Source organism: Rhinolophus sinicus, chromosome 2 (genome assembly GCF_057876585.1).
Source record: "Rhinolophus sinicus isolate RSI-liver-muscle chromosome 2, RSI-T2T, whole genome shotgun sequence".
Taxonomy (NCBI): Eukaryota; Metazoa; Chordata; class Mammalia; order Chiroptera; family Rhinolophidae; genus Rhinolophus; species Rhinolophus sinicus.
In genome coordinates, this window is record NC_142502.1 from 170,365,718 (window position 1) to 170,385,872 (window position 20,155).

General features: G+C 36.2%; 1 protein-coding gene across 8 annotated transcripts in view; it reads right to left on the bottom strand.

The window, feature by feature from the left end:
• The window catches only part of LCLAT1 (lysocardiolipin acyltransferase 1), a 159,493-nt gene that overhangs the window by 101,338 nt on the left and 38,000 nt on the right, over positions 1-20,155 (bottom strand). For all 8 annotated transcript variants that reach the window (XM_088796232.1, XM_074331848.2, XM_074331846.2 and 5 more), the window contains exon 2: positions 3,704-3,872. In XM_088796232.1, the coding sequence (XP_088652358.1) occupies positions 3,704-3,868 (165 nt within the window). In that variant the 5' untranslated portion in view covers positions 3,869-3,872. The remainder of the gene's footprint in view (positions 1-3,703; positions 3,873-20,155) is intronic.

Sequence of the window (20,155 nt, forward strand, 5' to 3'; positions counted from 1 at the left end):
TTACTTAATATAAATATTTTCTGGAGAAATGCTCACTTTGTAAATAAGCAACTGACAGTGGCTAAGCAATACCACAAGTTGAATATTTTATATTAAATGGTATGTTTGCAGGCTTCAACGAAACACTGGACTTCATAGCTTTAAAGTTGATTTAAAAATCTAACTCTAAAAATTCATGACCTGGGAAATTAACTTCTGTCCTCTAACAAAGGAAACAGCCTTTCAGTCAAATGAAAACAGAAAAGAAGCTAGTCAAGCTGCGTAAATCTACAACTTAGAAACTTATTTTAGGTAGAAGGACTAGTATCTTCAGATGGACAGAGGTCACATTTGTCCTGTTCATAATTATATCCTATCAAAATGCTTGGCACATGGTGGACACTTAAGAGTTGTTGGGTGAATAGTCAGGTATCCTGCTAACTACTTCTGAAATAAACAAAAGTGACAAAACAAAACACCCTTCTATTAAGAAAGGAAAAAGAAATTTTGCCTAAAAGAACATGGAGGATCCATACTGGTAATGTAGGAATTGTACAAATATTCAATGCAAAATATTTCCTCCAGGAAGAAAAATATAAAAAGAATAAGGAGGGTGACTGCTGCTTCCAGCCTTGACAGAGTAAATGGTGACTTACCACCCAGCTGACTTAAAGGAAAATATGGTCTAATGAATAAACAGATGAAGAATCTCAAGAAAGTAATTAAAACAACAAGGAACCCAATATAAATTCTACAATTTAAAAGCACAGTATTTTAAATAGAAATCCACTATGTGAAGAAAACAGCAGAAGAAAGGACCATTGAACTTGGTGTCCTGTGTGACACTATAAAAAATCTAATACACATATAACTGTAGTGCCAAAAGGAGAGGCGAAAGAGAAGCAGGCAGAAAAATATATGGAAGTAATTAATGGCCCAAATTGGAGAAAATGAACAGACTAAACTACAGCTCTAAGAAGCCCAATGAACACAAAGAGAAAGAAAAATCTTGAAAGCAAACAGAAAAATGACACATTTCATAGAGGAAAGCAAGAGTATGTATGATGGCTAACTTTTCATCAAAAACAATGGAAACCATAAGACAGAACTTTAAAGTATGGAAAGGAAAAAAAATGTCGCCCCAGAAATTTTATAGTCAGCAACAATTATCCTTCAAAAATGAAGCAAAATAAGGAAAATTTCAATTAAATGAAAACAATTCAGCTATAGGAGCCCTCATTACAAGAAAAGCTAAAGGAATTCTTCAGGCTGAAGGGAAAAGGCAATAGATGGAAACTCTAATATATAAAGAAGTTATATATATTACTCTAATGAATAGAGAAGACTAGAAACAGAAAATATTTAAATAAATATAAAGGACTATATTTTTTCTTCTAATTTATTTAAAAGACATGATTATTCAAAGCAAAAATTTATAATTGCATTATGTAGTTAATTATGTAAATGATGTAATATGACAAGAGCAGCACGAAGGACGTAATAATAAATGCACTACACTGTTACAAGGTTCTTAAATTTTACACGATGTAGTAAATATTAACTCTAAGTGGATCGTGATACACTAAGGACACATTATGTAATCCCTTAACCACAACTCAAAAAAACTTATAAATTATAATATAATTTTCTTTCAAAAATAGAGAAGGAAAGAACACTGCACAACTCGTTTTATGAAGCCAGAATAACTCTGATACCAAAGTTTGGGCAGTTTGACCTTGAAACTTCTTTATGTTTGTCTATTCATCCAACAAATATTTATTAATACGTACCTTGTTCTAGGTCTTTGGCTTCTCTAGCAAAAGAGAAGGCTTTCTGTGGCTATTTCTTGCCAACTTTCCTCTTCCACTATGAGGTAATCATCAATTACTGAGATTGATTTTGTTACTAGTTATCAGTTCCTCAGATAATTTTTTCTCAAGTCAGGCATTCCTGGCTTGAAAGAACTCGAAATCTCCTCTTTTGAAACCATCAAGAGGAACCAGTGAACTTCTGTTAGGGCTCCGTGGGACACTGACCAAGTCTTGAAAATTTTCCTATCACCTAAGGCTCTAATGGCAACAGACAATCTGGGCTAAACCTCAGCTGTACTTAAATAACATGCTTCTGTGTGTGACCTTCGGCAAATTATTTAATTTCTCAAAGCTTCTATTTCCTCTTCTGTAAAATAGGGATAAAGGTGGCACCTGAAATGAAGCTATCATCCTAAAGCATTTAGCACAGTATCTGCCACTTAAGTGGTCAACAGCTATGATCATCAGTACCCTTGGGTTTTTACTTTGATTTTTCCTTTTAACAAAATCCTGTAATTCTTCTCCTTATATTTGAACTAAATATACAACCATACCACAACTATTTGTTATCTACCAGTATGCTGTCCCTTTCTTTGTGCTACTAGAACAGACAGCTTTAAGTAAATACAGAAAAGAAGGAAGAGGAAGGAGGGATAGAGCGAGGCAGGTGGGCTACTTTTAACAGTACCATGTTTCATAAAAGAGGTATATCTGAATAAAAATTTTAAAACAAATTAACCTTGTAAGCAGGGAACAAATGTAATTTGTAAAATTATTCATCACAGGATTACTTTTTAGATATGAAAAGAAGGGTACACTATTAATGATTTATTAAAATTCAATTTACAGGAAACTTTTAAGAACTATCTACTCCATCAAGGTAGGTACACTCACCACTGTCCCTGAAAGTATTTCCCAATCAATCTTCAAGTGAGGGGTCTACATCATCAGCATGATACTCCCTTCTCTACAAACATAATAATGGCAGTCTGCTTGAGGGGAAATAGACAATTCAAAAGAAACAGGTAAAGAAGATCTTCCAACAACTAAGGGAAGAGGATTCCTTCCTAGTTTTCCTTTTCAGGTATTATACTTATCTCCTCTACGTAACAGGCCAATAAACCCAGTAATACTAAGTTCTAGATATTGCTCAGGAAAAAGAAGGTACAGAACACTCTCAGGAAATACAGCATATTCAAGACAAAGGCAGCTGCACACACATCACTCCATTTTCTAAAAAGGCACTGCTGATTGGCAGCAAGAGAAAAGGATGGAAACCTTTTCAGTCTGGACTGGAATCCTACAGGAAGTCTCCAGCTCAGGATCAGAGGGAAACGTGCTCAGAGCAGTATGCACTGACTTTGCAGAGAGTATCTGGCTGTCCTAAGAATCTACTACACATTTTGCACCTTACAGATGTTGTTAACCTAACCCACAGATAGCAAATCACTTTATTCCTAAATTCTGTGGTTACTGGGAAGAATTAAATAAATCACAACAGTATCACAAGTTTAAAAAATAGTTTATCTAACTCTTAATTTTTGTCATTGTTCTGTAATATACATGGAAATGCGAAATAAAATGGAAAATAAATGGAAATACACAGTCTTCAATCTGTATCTTTAGATTTGTGTATTTTACTATATATAAACCATGCCTCAATGAAGGAAAAGTAAAAAAAAAATATGTGGAAGACATTCAATTTTTAAATATCTCTTAATTATTTTACTTCAGGACATAAATTATTTTTAATTCTCTCATTTTTGTATTTCCCCCTTTAAATTCTAATGGACCTCTTAAATAACAGAAGAACTTAAATCTAACATTTGACAAAATCTGACTCTAACAAAGTAAAAATCAACAGGTTGGGCCACTTTGGTAGAGATAGTCTCCTTCTCTGGTGTGTAACTTACCACAGGAAACGTGAGCCAGGTTGCCACAAGGCGGTTGTTGATCCAGCGATACCAAGATGGGTTTACAAACATCAAAGGTAAAAAGGGACCGATCATGAAAATGCTTCCAAAAAAGCTGCCCCAAAACAGACTGAGTATAAAGTAAATCCCTTTCCATGACACCATGATTCTGAAAGATATTAAAAAAAAGGATATATTTTGTTACTATACATATAATTGCCCAAATTCAATTTCAGAATGATGCATATAATAATCTTTAATTAAAGGGCTACAGAAAAGGCACTGATAAAGGATATAAAAGCTTGAATACCATAGATGTGACCCTCTTACATGTCCTACAGGTCTAACAAGTTGTCAGTACATTAGAAATTAATACAGATATTAATATGTCTGACCTCTAAAAATAAAGCTGTCTTGTTCACGAAGACTTTGCTTTTTATCTGTTTATTAGTATTAACATAAACCTGTATATTTTCTCTTCCAGGATGTCATCCAACAAAAAAAACCTTAAAATATTCCAAAGGTTTTTATGTATTACTATAAAAAATTCTTAATGAACTAAGAACTGCAGAATAGCTTCCTAAGGGTGACTATGCCTAAAAGTGATGACAATTTTACAGAGTGCACTAAGAAAAGATTTTTAATCAAGAAGTGGTAATCATTTACATTAGAATCTGAAATATCTTTAGTCAGTGGGGCTTAAACTGGCTCTTTATGAGCTGAAAGGTTAAAAAGTAGTCAGACTCCTCACTCTCTTTCCTAAACTATTTACCAAAGGATTACACCCAGCAGTCCATATCCACGGTTCCACATCTGCAGATTCAACCACGGACTAAAAATATTTGGGGGGAAAATGGTATCTTGTTGCTGATGTGTACTATGTAGTTAGGTCTATGAGGGGTTGTGTCTGTACCGAAAATGTACAGACTTTTTTTTATTTAGTATTGTAAGTGATCTAGAGATGATTTAAAGCACACAGGAGGATGTGCGTAGGTTATATGCAAACACTATGGCATTTTATATAAGGGACTTGAGCACCCTCGGATTTTGGTATCTACGGGGGACTGGTTCTCAGACTTCTACGAATACCGAGGGGTGACTGTACTTTTGGGAGTCCTCATAACCAGAAGAACATGATATTGATGTTTTAAAACAAACTGTTGGAAACACAATCTAAAATGAATAATCAAACATTTGATTTTACAACCTAAACTATATTAGCACAAAAATATGGTTTACCTTGGGATAATAAAACTATTAGAAACGTTAAAACTACAAAAAACAATAATGGCCTTAAAATTTATATACTGAAAAAAGGTAGTCCAGCGATCAAGACCTCCAATTACTTAAAAAGAATCACAACAGGAAATAAAATTTCAAATGTCATGGTGCTTTAAAAAAATATCAGACAAACGGCAAAACAGGTCAAATCCCTTAACAGCACAGAATCAAGTTTACCTAGATAATGAGTATATTATTAAATCTCTACCAATACTTGACAGCGTGTGTACAAAATCTTTCAAAGTACAAACAATAAATATCTGCTAAGAACTGGTTTTTTTGCTAAATTCTAGAGCTGAACCTCTAAGAAGTGAGGTGCGGGCGTGAGAGCAGAGAAAAAGTCCACTGGGGAGCAGAGTCAAACAATACATTCACACAGGACCCAGAATGGTATGTGTTATTTATTACACATCCTCAGCTTTGATTTCTGAGGCTCAGGCCCTCCTCTTTGTATTAAAAGACATAACGCAACTTTTCTCCAGTTTTTCATTTAACTTAAAGCTTTTCTTAATAGGAAACAAAAAGGTTCCAAATCCAAAATTCTCAACCCCTACTTCCTTTTATACCCCACCAAAAAAATCCCTGCAATGCTGCTACTCTTTGAAAACCCTGTAACTACATTTTTCCATCAGTTTGTTTCTGCCAGTTAGCCATCAGGTAGCTCTATGTTTAGACACACCCCTAAACTCCCTGATGAGCTGCACTTCATGATATATTCATATATAACTGCTCCCCACCCCCATGTCAAAGGCTCAGACGTGCTTCTTCCTCATACTAAACTATTAATAGCTCACATTTGATGTGATTATAAGAAAAAAGGTATAGTTATAATCAAACAAAATGTTTTTATTTTACAGTGATGAAGCTGAGGACCAAAGAATAAGACGACTTTTCTAAATCCACTTAACCAGTCAGTAGCTTCAAACCTTTTGTGCCTTCTGCTTTTTCCTGCAAAGGGGCTCAGAATCAGAGAACTGAGTCACCTTTTAAACATGTATTTAAACATAGACTTAAAGAGACTTAAAGGGATGTGTCACTTGAATATACTGGGATTAGTTAGACCAAGTCTAATCAAAAATTATTTTCCATCCTACTACTGTTTCTTCCCTGTCCTCTCAATCATTTGTTCAATGATTCAAGAAACGTACAAGGAGACTCCTACTATGTGCCGCGGTGCTAGTCATTTGGGGTACAACAGTGACTGTGACAGACACAGTAAGCGCTCCCAAATCCAATGGCCCCTCCATCTCCTCCTCATGAACTCCTCCCTGGCCCTACGTTTAATCTAGCCCCATCCCATAACTTCTTCCATGTCCCAAGGGTTGGACAGACAAACTTGGCTAGGAATTATGCTAGCTACACATTTATTTACAATGTCTAAAATTAATTTTAAAATCTGGCAATATCAAGTGCTGGTGAGGATGCAAGGCAATCAGAACTCACACTGCTGGGAGGGGTGGATGCAAAAGGGCATGGCTACTCTGGAAAAGTTTGGGCATTTTCTTCAAATGTTAACTGTACACTTACCCAGAAATCCCACTACTGAATATCCAGGGCAAATGAACACTTATGTTGACACAAAAAGCTGTACAAAATTGTTTACAGCAGCATTATTCATAATTGCCCAAAACTAAAAACAGCCCAAATGTTGGTCAGGGGATGAATGGGTTATCAAATTGCAGTATATCCACAGAATGGACTACAACTCAGTAATACAGACAGACAGCTGATAATATGCAGTCACTTGGGTTAGTCTCAAACGCATTATGCTGAATGAGGGAGGCTGGACTCAAAAGGCATGATTTCGTTTCTACTGTATGATTTCATTTGTATGACATTCTGGAAAAGGCAAAACTCTAAGAGAGGGAAACATCAGTGGTTGCCAAAGGTTAGGGGTGAGGAGAGGGTGTCATGGGGCAGTACAAGGAAAGTTTGGGGGGCAAAGGAAACTGTTCTGTTTCCTGATTGCAGCATGGTTTTAAGACTATGCATTTGTTGAAACTCACAGAACATACATTTAAAAAGTGATTTTTTTTCTGTATCTAGATTAAAAAATAAGTTTTAAAAATATGCTTTTCAGAAAATGCAGGTTCTGTTTCATATATTTTACAAAATATCGGAAATATATTTTACTCACATGTGAACTTGTTTAACACTCCCAATAATCCCACAGTGAAAATATTTTCATTGCCCCACCTTTTATATATAAGGCTGCTGAGGCACCAGGTGATTCAATAGCTCCAGATCATACAGCCAGTAAATGGCAGAGCTGAGATGTGAACCCAAGTAGCTAGGTAGCACAGTCCACGCTCAGTCTAAAGTGCTACACTATGCTTCTTTTTCAAGAATACATGACTGCTATAATTAAATACACTTTAAAACAACTCGTCTATAAAATAAAGATGTTACAATTCTCAACCAAATTTTTAATACCTCTTACAAAAATCATTCCAAATTTTAGAAGTTCCCAGAAACTCCCCGAGGAAACCTGATGCCTTTCTTACCTTAACACTCCCTAGCACCCAACAACATACAGCACACAAAAAACCCTGAGGCGGGCCAAAGGCGAGGGTCCCAGCCTCTGCTGGAAGAAAGTCTGGTTACATAACGGGTAAATTAAACATCTAATCTTTTAAAATCCATTAAAATAAAAAATAAAGGCCACAGCACTGAGAATTACAGACAACCGCAATTTAATATTCCTTGTATAATACTTATGGCATTCTCAAAAAAAAGCCATTTGGAAAAGAAATAATCATAGTTTTAAAATGGCAGATCCATTTTATTGCCCAAAACCGATACAGAATACTAAACCGTGGATCCTCTCAAAAAGTTAGGCCTATTTCAGTGTAACGCAAGACCTTTATCCTATAAAACCACTTTCCCTTCAATGAGTTAATAAAATCTCATAATAGCTCATAATGTGATTCTGATTCCAAATCTTGCCAATGTTGTCTAATTATCTGCAGTTCAAAAATGACTGCATTACCAAACAAAGGCAAAACAGAGCACAGGAACCAAAACAAAGCCCACTCTTACTCAGCTGCATACATTACTCCTGAACTATGACAATGTGGGAGGATGCTCTTGACAAGGTCTCATGGAATCCATGGGGGATGCCTATAGTTGCTTGCTCAGTAAGGAAAACACATTTTACTTCATAAAATCGCCTTAGTTATTTTACTCACATAATTCAAATGTTAACTAGTATTTCTCTCATACGCTAATAGTGAAGCTCAGTATGCCAAGAAATTACTGCAATTCAGTGTGATACGTGCTGTAATAGAGGTGTAACAGAGGTACGCAACAGGTGTTTAATAGATAAAAGTGAGGCTATATGAACTCTGCTAAAAGGGATGAAAGAAGACATTAGACTCTTGGAGGATGAGAGTTTGGGGGCGGGGAGAGATTACTCCAGGCGGTAACATAAAACATGCAGAGTCACAGAAATTTGAAACAGCATGATGTAAGCAGGGAACTGTAACTCATTAGATATTAACGGGGTATAGGATACACCCTGGGGAGCTGCAAGAAATCACAAGGGCACACGTCCTAGGGACAGTGCACACACACAGGCCAGGACAGCCATGTTAAAGGTGACACCTTTAGCATCCCACCATGGCTGGGAAAAAACCTAATGCATATGACTCGTGCTTTAGAATGTTAACAGCGATAAGGTACAGGCAGTCTTCGGCGACAGTCGCCATGGTTTCCAGCTTTCCAACGCTTGGACGGAACCTGGCACTCGTCCCCCATCTGGGCTAGCTGCTCAGATCCAGCCCTCCGTCACCTCCTCACAGCGCCCTCAGACAGCCCCAATGTCCCTGCCACCGGTCCAGCACTGCAAAGCCACGCAGCCGCCTCTCCTTAGCCACCCGCCATGATGACGTGTCCTTCTCGTAGGTGTACCAGAACTACCACCAGGACCCGGAGGCCACGGCCACCGTCAACCACCAGATCAACCTGGAGCTCTACACCTCCCACCTCCACCTCTCCATTTCTTTACTACTTTGATCCTGAAGGTGTGGCTTTGAAGAACTTTGCCAAACACTTTTTTCATCAATCTCATGAGGAAAGGAACGTGCTAAAAAACTAATGAAGCTGCAGAACCAGCACGGGGCCCTTCCTTCAGGATATCAAGAAACCCAACCGTGACTACTGGCAGAATGGGCTGAATGAAATGGAATGTGCGTTACACTTGGGGAAAAGTGAATCAGTCACTACTGGAATTGCACAAACTAGCCACTGATTCACTGAGACTCATTACTGAATGAGCAGGTGAAATCCATCAAAGAATTGGGTGACTATGTTACCACCTTGTGCAAGATGGGGGGGCCCCGAATCTGGCATGGCAGAATATCTCTTTGACAAGCACACCCTGAGAGTCCATGATGAAAGCTAAGCCTTTGGCCGGCTTCTAATAGCCACAGGGGTGACTTCCCTGGTCACCAAAGCAGTACATGCATGTTGGGGTTACCTTTACCTTTTCTGTAAGTTGTACCAAATCACGTACTCATGTTCTTTCATTTGTATCATTCCTTCAAATAATTTGGTACCCCTCCAGAAAAAGTAGTGATATGGTACATAGAAGCATGCACTCAATCAATATATAGATTAGTTTTATTAAGAGTCTAAGAGCAAACTGCTTCTCTATCCTATAAAACAGTGCATGGGAACTGTGGCAACAATCCCAGCACTGATGGATGCTGCTGTCAGAGAGGTCCGTGAGCCAGGCTCACAAGACCCAGCTCTCCCACTCGACGGCCTGACAGTCACGACCTCAGCACTTTAACCCGGATGCTTACAGGTGGGGAAGCTGGGAAAACACTCTCAAAGGCCTATCTTCTTGGCTACCTTTGGAGCACCAACTATTTGCCAGGCACTTTACAGAAGGCTCTTGGTATTTACATATTTAACACCCACATACTCAACTACCCATGAACAACCCAAAGGTCCCTGACATGTAAGCAATCTGCAATTTTGCTGAAACTCAAAGTTGAAATTTGAATACTATACGGCTGGTGTCAAACAAAACCCACAAGTCATTAGGTAGTAATAATTTGGCCAACTGTCCAGTATTCTACTTACCTCCTATGCACTCAGTGGAGGAAGCGCTATGCCACAGTGGAACTGTAAATTTGAGATTGTAAAAGGATCCCACCAATACCTGCAGAGTCCTGCCAGATGCCATGACTGTGCTGAGCTCTTGACTGTGGTTTTCCAAGACTCCTTTATGCATGAACTTGCCCAGTACCTTCCCCAGAAAAGGCTCTAGTCACCTCTGGGAAGCTGAGATCAGACTATCACGCAGAGACTCTGTACTTCTAGGAGTCTTCATCTCAGTGGCAGTGTTAGATAGATTATGCTTCACTTCTCAACTTTTCAAAAAAATTTTCATAAATACACTGTTTCGGTATACATACATCCGTGGTAAAATTTTAAAGAAAAATAATGAGCAACATAAAAGGATAATAGTTCTCATGGTGGGGAGACATAGGTGGCTTCTAAGGTATTGGCAATATTCTATTTCTTAAGGATGGTGACTAGTTTTTTTTAAATGAAACTTTTTATTACTATTGAATTATTTAATAAAAATAATATTCTCAATGAGATTGAGAGAAAATTCGTTGTTTTAGAGATGACAAATGCAATAGCAAATAAAATATACAATAAAAGTAGTGAATAAAAGTTGGGATAGTGAAGAAAAACCTAATTTTTTAGGGTTGTTTTTTTTTCAATTACAGTTGACATTCCATATTATTTTATATTAGTTTTAGGTGTATAGCATAGAGGTTAGACATTTATATAATTTACGAAGTGACCCTCCCAATTAGTCTAGTAGCCACCTGTACTATAGTCTAGTACTATATTATAATATTATTGACTATATTCCCTATGCTGTACTTTATATCCCCGTGACTATTTTGTAACTACTAATTCATATTTCTTAATCCCTTCACCTTTTTCACCCAGGTCTCCAACCCCCCTCTCATCTGGCAACCATCAGTTTGTTTTCTGCATGTATAAGTCATTTCTGCTTTGTTCATTTATCTTGGTGTTTTTGGATTGCATATACATGAGATCATATGGTATTTGTCTTTCTCTGTCTGCCTTACTTCACTTAGTATAATACCCTCTAGGCCCATCCATGTTGTCACAAATGGTATAAGATTTCATTCTTTTTTATGGCCAAGTAATATTCCACTACATAGTATATGTACCACATCTTCTTTATCCAATCATCCATTGATAGGCACTTAGGTTGCTTCTATATACTGGCTATTGTAAATAATGCTGCACCAACAATGACTTTTAAAATATTCTATCAATGGCTAAACTTAGATATTTTTGCCAATCTGCACACATAACATATGTCATACACTGTCCTAATTATATGATACATTAGCAAAAACAAAAATGTTTTTAGTGATTACCATCCTTGGCGGAAACAGGGAAGGAACAGAGCTTTCACTTTTTAACTCATGTACTTTTACATTACTCTATTTTTATAAAGAATAAGCACATTACATTACAATTAAAAATAGTTTAATTATAAAAATTTTAAGAACACATTAATAAATCCAGGTTAGGATTATCTCCCTTTGTTATAATCCCTGGTCAAATACTCTACCAGAAAAAACAATCCTTGGGAATCAGTTGAGACAAATGAGACAAGTTTATAATTTTTCCAAGACTACTCCAAAATAAGCATGTTGATCATGATTCAAGTGACAAAATAAATACATAAAATGAAAGTGTGAAAACTAATGTCAATTATTGCATATATATGCATATGTAATAATTACTGCAAAATAATCACTTAGCAATAAAAATAAAAATCTTACCAGATAGCTAAAACAATTACAGCCAGATTATTGAGATTACTCTACACTGTGAAAGAATTTAACTGTGTTCATTATTTAAATAATTTAAGCCAAACACTCTTTATGCACTACTCTTGTAAGCTAGATGAATAGTTCAACCCAGACACAATCATACTGATTTACTTTTTTCACAAACATAAGTGAAATATTTATGAACTAATTACACCGATACACTTTTAAATCCTTGAATGCATGTTAATTTGCATGACCTGATTCTGATGAACACTGCTGCATTTTTTGGAATTTAGAAATATAAACACATCTGTCTCACCTGATGGTATGCTCCTTTTTTCCCCAATGAGAACTTAATTTGTTTTCTTTTCAATTCTCAAAAGACAGTGGCTCATAGCTAAATTTAACATTCAATTCCAGAAGCAAAGATGATGGTTATTAATATATCTTTCTCTTCATTACAATCTTTTATTGTTATTCTTATTAGCATTATCACATCTTTTTATTGTAAATCACTTGAAATTTTAGGAAGCAATTTATTAAAAATAAATTGAAAAGAATGTCACCATTAGTGACTTATTCATCTTTACTTGCTTTAAATTTAAAAAATAAGTCTCTCCTAAAGCATAGGGTCAGGAAATCACTAAAATATTTTGTATTAGAATTTACTTTCAAGATATTCTAAAGACAAAAAGGTATATTCCTTTAATAAGCAAAACACCAAAAGAAACAAACAAAAATAAGCCAAAAGACAGAACTTAACACACGTTTCTGTATCAATTAAAGCTTCATAAGATAGGCAGGGGAAGCTGAAAAGATAATGTGTAAAGTTTGCTCTGTCGCCTTTACCTGTTTGGGAAAATGGCGCAAATAGTAACAAAAAAGGGACAAACTAGACAATTTCATACTTCCTGAAGCAGCACAAGAGAATAACACTTTCCCAGATACAAAAAGAAGGTCCAAGGTAAGCAGGCATTCTAAGTTACAGAGCACTTAGACAAAAATGAAACCAGTTTAACAATTCTGATTGAAAAAAAACCAAGATAGTTAAAGAGCAGAATGGGGTCAAACCTCAGGTCTACCCAAACTAAGCAAAAAGAACTTTCAACAATCAACTGGATTTCAGTAAACAAGTCTGTTAACTCCTGGGGTAAGAGGGTTCACTCTGAGAGTTCTTAAAACTGCATAAGGACATCTAGGGTTGCATAAAAATGACATGACTTACCTTTTGAAGTTTAGTAAGAGAAGAAATTACCTGTTCAAATAGAGTTCTCTAAACACTGATGCAATTCTTTTACTTAAAATGTATTCAAAAGTTAATAATACACAGTAGAAGAGAGTATATACTTTATGATTCTATTTATCTAAAATTCAAAACCAGGGGAACTAATTTATAATGTGAGAAGTATCTTGGGTATCCTGGGGGGTGGGGGGTAGTACCTGGAAGGAGCACCAGGGATTGAAGGGCTTGGGGAATGCTGTGTTTGATTTGGATTTGGTTATACATGGTGTATACTTTCTAAAAATTCACTGAACTGTATACTTGTGTTTTATGCACTTTTCTATATGTATCTTATATTTCAACGATATTTACCAAAAAGATATACTATATAATAATTTAAACTGAATACTTTATAACTAATCCAATTTAATATATGCAATTTATAGGAAGAAAATACAAATGGTCAATAAACATAAGAAAATGTTCAACCTCATTATTTTCAGGAAAATTAAAATTAAAACAAAACACCATTTTTTTCCTCATAGATTGGCAACAATGTCTGTTTTGTCTTTGATATTCTAAAAATCATTTGTTGGCGTCTTTGCCACAGCTGGAGGCAGTCCAAACTTGAGAGGGCAAACTGATAAGTAGCTCTTATAATTGTGAATATGCCTACCATTATGGATTCCTTCTAAGTATCTATCCTAGGGAAATACTCAACTGCAAGTATAAAGATGTTTCATTGCAGCATTGTCTATAACAAAAAAAATTAGAAACATAAATGCCCATTAGTGGAGGAAGGGCTAAATAAATTGTCGTACATTCAACATCATGAAACACTACACAGTGGCTGCAAAGAATGAGGTCAAGCTGTATTTTCTAAAATGAACAACTCTCCAAGATACATTGCTAAGTGAAAAAGAGTAGAATACCATTTTTGGAAGGAGGGAACCACATCCCCTCACCCCAGTAAAAAAAAAAGAACCCCATGCTATATGGTTTACACAGATAAATGCAAGTACACATAAAGCTATGCAGGAGATTCACGCCAATGTTATTATGACCATCTCTATGAAGGTGGAAGAGGCTGTGACTACGGATGGTGGTCAAAGAGGAACAGACCTTTCCGTGGAGTTTTAAAAAGAGAACGTTTCCATTCGATACTTACATAGCAAAACGGAAAGAAGGAAGGGACAAAGGGAGAGAGAAAAGGAGGAGGCGAAAAGGACACTAAGCGTAGCCAAAATCAATCCGCTTGCCAGTAACTCCAGTTATGCCTATTTTCCCATGATCCCATGATCAAAGTTAAAAGGATTAAATGTTGAGGTAGAAATAACCCATAACTCATGGCCAAATTACTGTTTGCCATACTTTAAACTAAAAGTAAATTTTTACAAATTAAAAACCACTGAAAACATAAATTGAGACAGGAATGACAAAGTACCCTAAGTAAAATAAAGCACACTGGCACCCCCACCCTCAAGGATCCTTGGCCTAAAAAAGGTCACTCAAAACCATCATTCAATTTACTTTAGAGCATTTACCTCTGTTAACTTGAAGTTTAAGTTCATGTTTTGCTTTTCCCTCCATGAGACATAGAGCTGGCCAGTAAAATGTATAATTAAAGAACAAAGTGATGGAGGTACACAGACTGTCAGAAAGCAAACAAAGAGTTTACTGAAACACTTCCTATATGGAATGAGCCCAAGGAATATATAATCTCATACGGTAAATAAAGTTCTAGCAAAAAAAATCCCCAATTATTTAAAAAGTTAGCAAAAACAGAATGTTCATTTCTGACTATATCCCTGTCTACTTTAGTTAAAAGCACATTCTTAAAGAGAGAGAAAAGGGGAAAAGTTAAAGTAACTGTGTAAAGTTACCAAGTTGTTTCGACTATTTCACTCCAACAGAGAACTACCAATTAGAGTCGTTCCACAGTCATTAAAACTCATATAATATTTGCACTATTAAACACTAACCATCTTCAGCCACAAAGAATAACAGTCTTTACCCTCCTGGGTCATATCATCCAGGTGAAGAGAGAACAAATTTGAAAAGAAAGGAGGGAGAGGGAAGCAATATGAAGTATGATCAAAAACTTTAGCTGCGCTGTCATAGCTACCTCAATGTCCTGAATCTATTCAAAATGTTTAGCTTTCGTGGTCATTTCGACTTTGGGGAAGAGCCAGAAGTCGCACGGTGCCAGATCCGGTGAATAAAGTGGATAAGGATGCACCGTACTGTTTTTATTTGACAGAAATTGCCATATACCAGAAATGATGTGTGACACACAGCCTTTCCTTTGTGATCAACAAATGTGGTGAATGCTGCTGCCGAGTGCCATCCAACCGAAAGGCAGGGATCTTCAATATGGGAAGCGGTGTGTCAAACCTTAGTAATACTGTGTGACAAGTTTCAACTTGTTTGGTGCAATCAGTCAGGTGTAAGCTATGGTTGCGAGAAGGTGTGTTTTAAAGTATGCCGTAAATCATCTTCCATCATGACAATGCTCCGTTTCACACATCGCTTCTGGTACACAGCAATTTCTGTCAAATTAAAACATTACAGTGTGTCCTCATTCACCTTAGCCACCGGATCTGGCACCGTGCAACCTTTGGCGCTTCCCCAAAGTCAAAATGATTCAGGACATCAAGGCAGCCAGGACAGCGCAACTAAAGAGACTCATGAAAGAGGACTTCCAGAACTGCTTCAGAAAGTGGCAAGAACGATGGATAAGTGTGTTTGAAGCGTGGGGAGTATTTTGAGGGGGGTTAATGGCAATGTGTCTTTTACTGTAATAATTTTTTTTTATTTAAACATTCACCTCGTACACGGAAGCATATATTAAGTGTCAAATTCATGAAAAATCTGTATGTGCGACAATTTGTAAAATCTAAGAAGTCTAGAGCTAGAATTGAGATCACTGGGCTTTAAACATCTTTGGTTTCACAGATGAGTCTCTCATTACACCAGTGAAGAAAGTGAGGCGCTTTCTTAAGTTAAGAAAACTTAAGGGACCTGACTTGTGCTCACAATGGCACAGCCAATGGTGACGAGCTAGGCTAAGTCCTCCTATCTCTAGTTACCAGCCCAGCGCTCTGTCCACTAGAAAGGGATCACTGATGGCGAAGACAATGAACTAAAACATTCAGAGGAACTAAGGTGCAAACAAGGCCTGGGCCTGGAGGAAGAATAGTACTCAGACAAGCTAGGACAAAAGAGAAAAAGACATTATTCTTTATGGTGCACACTGTACAGTGATTGGTTAAGCACAAGGAAGTTTTCCCCAAAATCTCAAGATTTCTGTTAGATTTTGCTTGTTCCAAATTGTTTCCAACAATATAAATTATTAACAGCAAGTATTTTTTAATGAAAATGTCACCAATTTTTTTCTGTGTAAATGGCAAGCACGCTCACTATATTTCAACTATTTCCTGTTATTACACAAGGTTTCCTTGTAAGATGTAAAAATTAAAACCACATACACCCACACTAAGTGGAACACTACTATATGGAACCATTTCAGAAAGACTGGTTATCTATTATACCTCTTCTCTGTTATTCAAGACTAATTTCCTTGTTCAAATTACTTATTATAGTCCTCCAAATGTTAAATATAGAGTACAATATAACCCAGCAATTCCACTCCTAGATATACATACCTAAGTAAATGAAAATATATGTCCACTCAAAAACAAACACAAATGTTCACAGCAGCACAATTCACAATAGTCAAAAAGTGGAAACAACCCAAAGTGGTATAGCCATCAGTGGATATCATTCAACAAAAAAAGGATATATGCTATAACATAGATGGACTATGAAAACATTAAGTGAAAGAAGCCAGTCACAAAAGTTCACATATTGTAATGATTTCATCTATATGAAATTTCCAGAGCAGACAAATCTATAGAGACAGAAAGTAGATTAGTGGTTCCCTAGTGGTGAAAGTTGGTGGAATAGGGGTGATTGCTAATGAGTATGAAGTTTGCGGGTAAAAACTAAACGTTCTAAAGTTAGATAGTGGTGATGGATACACACGTCTTTAAACTGTCAAAAACCATTGCCTTGTACACTTTAAATGGGTGAATTGTATAGTATGTGAATTATATCTCAAAACAAAAACTGTGAATTAGCTGGGAGATTCCCAAGACATGAATAACTCTAGTCAACTCTATCCTGGAGGTTATGAATGCCGAAGGAAGAGAAATTACAAAGATATCTATCGCCTCAGAAATTAAAAACAAGAGTATATACAAGTAAAGCCAGAGGAAAAAAAGGGGACCAAAAACTAGACATAGTGAGATCACTGAACAAAAAAAAGCCTAGACAGAAATACATCAAAATGTTACCAGTGGCTGTCTCTGAATAGTGAGTTGGGTATTTTTCCAAACTGTGTACAAAAAGTATTATTTTTACATAATAAAAAAAATTCCAACAACATTTATTTCAAAGGGAAAAATCAGGAGCCAGGACTCCTTATATTAAGGGATTGGATAGGGTCCATCACTAATATATCATTGAGGGTAGAGTAAACCACTAATGAGAAGTATGAAACGTGAATTATAAAATAGTAAGATACTGGTACAATGTTTTCCATATATAAGAGTTGATATTCTAACATCAATAATTTTTTTCCTAATACAAATCACTGCTATTCACTGGAAGGCATAAAATACCACTGTTTCAGTGAAGCATGTAACAAGTAATTTGACTGGACAAGGAACAAAATGTTTTTCTTCCTGCTTCATATTAAAATTCGCCAAAACAACACAAACTGATCACATTATTTCTAAATTCTATAGTTATGTCATTACCTTTAATAAGACATTTTTAAAGTTACAGAGTAATATAAAGTGAATGAAAACACCATCCTTTGTCAAATAAAATAGTCAACTATCATTCATAGAATTTTTTGCTATGATACAAGCAAAATGAAAAAATACTGTAGAAAGGAAACTGATTTTAAAATGTCTTATTAAATGACACATTACATTTGTATAGCACAAATGCCAGACTACACGAGAAAGGGGACATCCATGGTCCAGGCAAAATAACAAAAAACAAAAAAACAAAAAACACCAAAATATTATCAAAGTGAGAGGTACCAACTAAAATGAATTGTACAGATGAAGAAATGTGTTTGTGCCCTAGGTCAGAAAGCCAGAAAAATGGGAGCTCTGGAGGTGGCTCGGAACCTACAGGATGTCCCCCAGAGTCATTACACATGTCCACACATCTACCACCTACACGCTATCCAGAATAAAGACCCCAAGAAACTCTACTAAGTAACTGGGAGACTGCTCTATGTCAGGAGCAGGGCCAAAGGTTAAAGATACAATGTGCTGTCACTACATCACAAAGTTTCCCTTAGCCAACAGATTAATTCAGAAAGAGTAACCCCAATATATTATCTGTATCCCCATAGCAAGCAGTAAGTCAAGAATACCAGTTAACTACCTCATTTAAAATTGAAAAATGTTTATATAATGTGTTTAGAAAAACCACGAGGCAAATAAGTTGTGTACCTACTGACTGCTGATATCACACCCCTGGATTCATCACCCACTGGGTTCATTCTCCTCATATAAAGGGTGGCTTCAGAAGCACTAACAAGGCAAGCACAGCAGATTACAAAACCTGGGTTCCCTGTTCCATCCCTACTGATCACACTTGCATAATTCTGAGAATACCAAGCCCCATTGTCCAACACCCCCTCCTATGCCCTTCCACCTCCCACCCCTTTCTTTAAATATAAAATGAGAAAACTGGGTCAAGATCAGGGTTATAGTACTCCCCTAGGAGCATTTTAGAAATCTGCTGTGGTGGCTCTTTGTGTCTTTGTTGTTTGTCGTCTAGCATACTCATACCTCGTATTTTATTTTCCTGTATATTACAGTTAGGGAATCACACTGATTTATTTTAATTATGTAGGTAAAAAATTTCATTAACTATAAATTTCATTTCAGGACACTAAAGAGAGTATTACAAAATACTTATTATGAAAAGCGGGCTTTGGGTTAGAATTAAAAATTAACTAGAAGATCTCAAAGGTTCTTTCCAGGCCTATAATTTACTGATTCTATTAATATTTTGAACACTAATAATGATAAGGACAGTGAAAATGATTTGTGGGCAAGGACAAAAAAATACTAAATCTGCTTCTGCACTTGATTAAATAATTAAATTTGTAGAAAAGCAATTCTATCCCATCATCTAGGACATTATTTATCAGAACACTGTGTACTTGTAAAAGGTGAAAATGTAAAAGTCACTATTATAGTAGGAGCTCAGGAATACAAGTTCAAAAAGGAGCTGTGGGATTGGCAAAGAGTCAGCCCATCGTCCCAACCACCAATTTCAAAAAAATCACATTTTTATGAAATGGGCATAATGTGAAATGAATCCTGAAATATTAAGATAAAGTTAAATAGATTTGGTGTATTCCCCTCCGCGCCAAAACAGAGAAACTGGTAAAACATTTCAAATGGCATTTATCAAAAAATTATTAAAGCAGAATGGGGATACTTTGAGGATCAGCCCTCCCATTCTGGGAGCTTGGGGTAAAGGGTAAGGGAGCAGAAAATCCAGATATCAAGAGGACATATTCCCATTCAGTAGGATCCCTTTTTGTTTTATTGATGATTTCCTTTGCTGTGAAAACTTTTTAGTTTGATGTAATCCCACATGTTTATTTTTTCTCTTACTTCCCTTGCCTGAGGAGATATATCAGTAAAAATCTTACTCCGGGTAATGTCTGTAAAGTTTCTTCCTGTATTTTCTTCTAGGAATTTTATGGTTTCAGATCTTACATTTAAGTCTTTAATCCATTTTGAATTTATTCTTGTATATGGTGTAAGGAGGTGGTCCAGCTTCATTTTTTTGGATGTCTCTGCCCAGGTTTCCCAGCACCATTTACTGAATAGACTGTCTTTACCCCAACATAAATTCTTGCTATCCATTATCGTTCCATTTATTTTTGGGTTCTCTATTCTGTTCCATTTATTGGTATACACAAATGCAACTGATTTCTGGATATTAATTTTGTATCCTGCTACGTTAGCAAATTCATCTATCAGCTCTAATAGTTTCTTGGTGGAGTCTTTAGGG